Below are 1,898 nucleotides of genomic sequence, written 5' to 3'. Positions count from 1 at the left end.
CTAAAGTGCAAACAAAATATTTAGGTCTGCAATTAGCGGATTTGCACTTTAGCGGACTGGTGCCCACCACAGCAAATGTAAAAACTTTGTGAGGGTTAGACAAAAAAGTTGCCAATCAAGATGTTTTCATTTTGTCATTTTTTATGATTCTGTTAATGCATGATTAGACATTAAACCTTTTGAACATAGCCTCCTCTCAAAAACTATCATTTTTGAAAATAATTTCTCTCGGGTTTTCTGACCGTGTCATCCCACAGTACTGAACAATCCGAGCACAGAGTCTTCTGCTCCGCCCAAACCCAGCACACCGTCCCGCTTATCTTTTTTCATCCGCCAGCAGAGCAGCAGTGCAGTGTCAGGAGGAGGTGGGTCCTCTGCACCCACCAGTGTGGATCCACTGCAGTCAGGTCCATCCAGTCTGTCCCCCGACAGCCCCATGCATCAGCAGCAGGCCCACACAGACAGCCTGGACTGGGATTCGGGTTACTTAGAGTACCTCAAGGACGCCCGTCGGGGTATTGAGCTTTGCTCCTGGGCATGCCGTGATTGGTCGGCGCCCTACGATGGTGAAAACCCCTCCCCAAACACCGCCCCATCACCCCCGCCTCCCCCGTCCTCCAACCCGTCCATGGCTGTTTTCCCTGAGCACTTTTCTTTACATCGGGATGGAAGCAGCAGCTCTCCTCCAGGCCAGCAGAGGGCAGCCATCATGGCGGCGGCTCGCTCTGAATGGAGCAGTTCGGACCGGGACAGCGGCGAGTGGGACGTTACRATCGGCAAAAATAACTGCATCAGCCTCACGCCGCGCTCTAAGAAACGCACTTTGCAGAGAGAGGAACTCCTTTCTAAACCGATTCCCCCTCTTGTCCCCTCATCATCATCATCATCATCATCAACAGCCCCTTTAGCTATTTCACACCCCACCTCGTCCCCGCACATTCCCACCTCCACCATCACTGTGAGCTACCAGAACATGTTCAATGGGACAGTGGAGCAGGGGGACAGTTGCGACAGAGGACTGGAGGTGAAGAAAGTAAAAAGAGACTTGGGGGAGCAGCAGTACCTGGACGAGAACGCCAATCAAAATGGTTCCCTTACCTCCGCTCTCTCAAAATCCATTTTTAGCAACAGTGACATCAGCGAGACAAGATCTCTTCACCCTAAGCAGTTTCCTTCTCAGAGCTCCATCACCCAGACAGCACCCACCAAACAGCCGACCAGCGACACCTCAGGCCCTCACAGCACACCCTCAGATCTTCCAGAACCCAAMGAAACGCTTCAGTCTGTGGAAAGTCTCATTGAGGAACTGCTGGAACAGACTCCAGGAGATCCTCAGCTTCCCGGAGACGCTAACGGACAGGGCATCAGCATCGAAGCCTTCACGCAGGAGCTGAGGGAGCTGGAGGACCAGGTGAAAGAGMGAAGCCGAGCCCCCGGCCAACAACAGGACACCGCTGCAGATGCTGCCAAGCAGCAGGAAGAAGATCAGCTTTCATCAGTCCTGGATTCAAAACTGACAGGAGACCTCAAAGGAGACAGGTCTGTGGTGGGAGTCTGTAGTCCTGCCAGACCACTTAACCAGCCTGCCTTGCAGCCGTACACAGGTAAGAATCCCATCATTGTCAGTCCTACAGGACATGATTACGTCTACTGGTGATTTAAAGGGATCCACGATTAGCTGTGACATTAGACTTTATTTGATAAACATTTAACTGTAAAATAAAGACTGTAAAAAATACCGTAGGTTGTTCAGTTTTGTAAATTTTTCAAATATATTTTAACATGGACGGAGCCATTTTATTTACACACAAAGCATTCTGGGTAAATGTTGACGTGGATAGGTCCTCGGTGTGAGCGAGCTATATCCACCCTGAAGGTTAATCTTGGACAATATCTGA

General features: G+C 50.3%; 1 protein-coding gene across 1 annotated transcript in view; it reads left to right on the top strand.

Moving 5' to 3' along the window:
• The window catches only part of fhip1b (FHF complex subunit HOOK interacting protein 1B), a gene marked incomplete at its 5' end in the record, with an annotated part of 31,879 nt that overhangs the window by 16,022 nt on the left and 13,959 nt on the right, over positions 1-1,898 (top strand). Inside the window, 1 exon segment of the mRNA XM_014029762.1 lies at positions 258-1,604. Within this exon segment, the coding sequence (XP_013885216.1) occupies positions 258-1,604 (1,347 nt within the window).

Source organism: Austrofundulus limnaeus, unplaced genomic scaffold (assembly GCF_001266775.1).
Source record: "Austrofundulus limnaeus strain Quisiro unplaced genomic scaffold, Austrofundulus_limnaeus-1.0 Scaffold949, whole genome shotgun sequence".
In the NCBI taxonomy this organism is placed as follows: Eukaryota; Metazoa; Chordata; class Actinopteri; order Cyprinodontiformes; family Rivulidae; genus Austrofundulus; species Austrofundulus limnaeus.
Note: the sequence above shows the minus strand (reverse complement) of the source record. Positions and strands in the feature narration are given on the sequence as shown.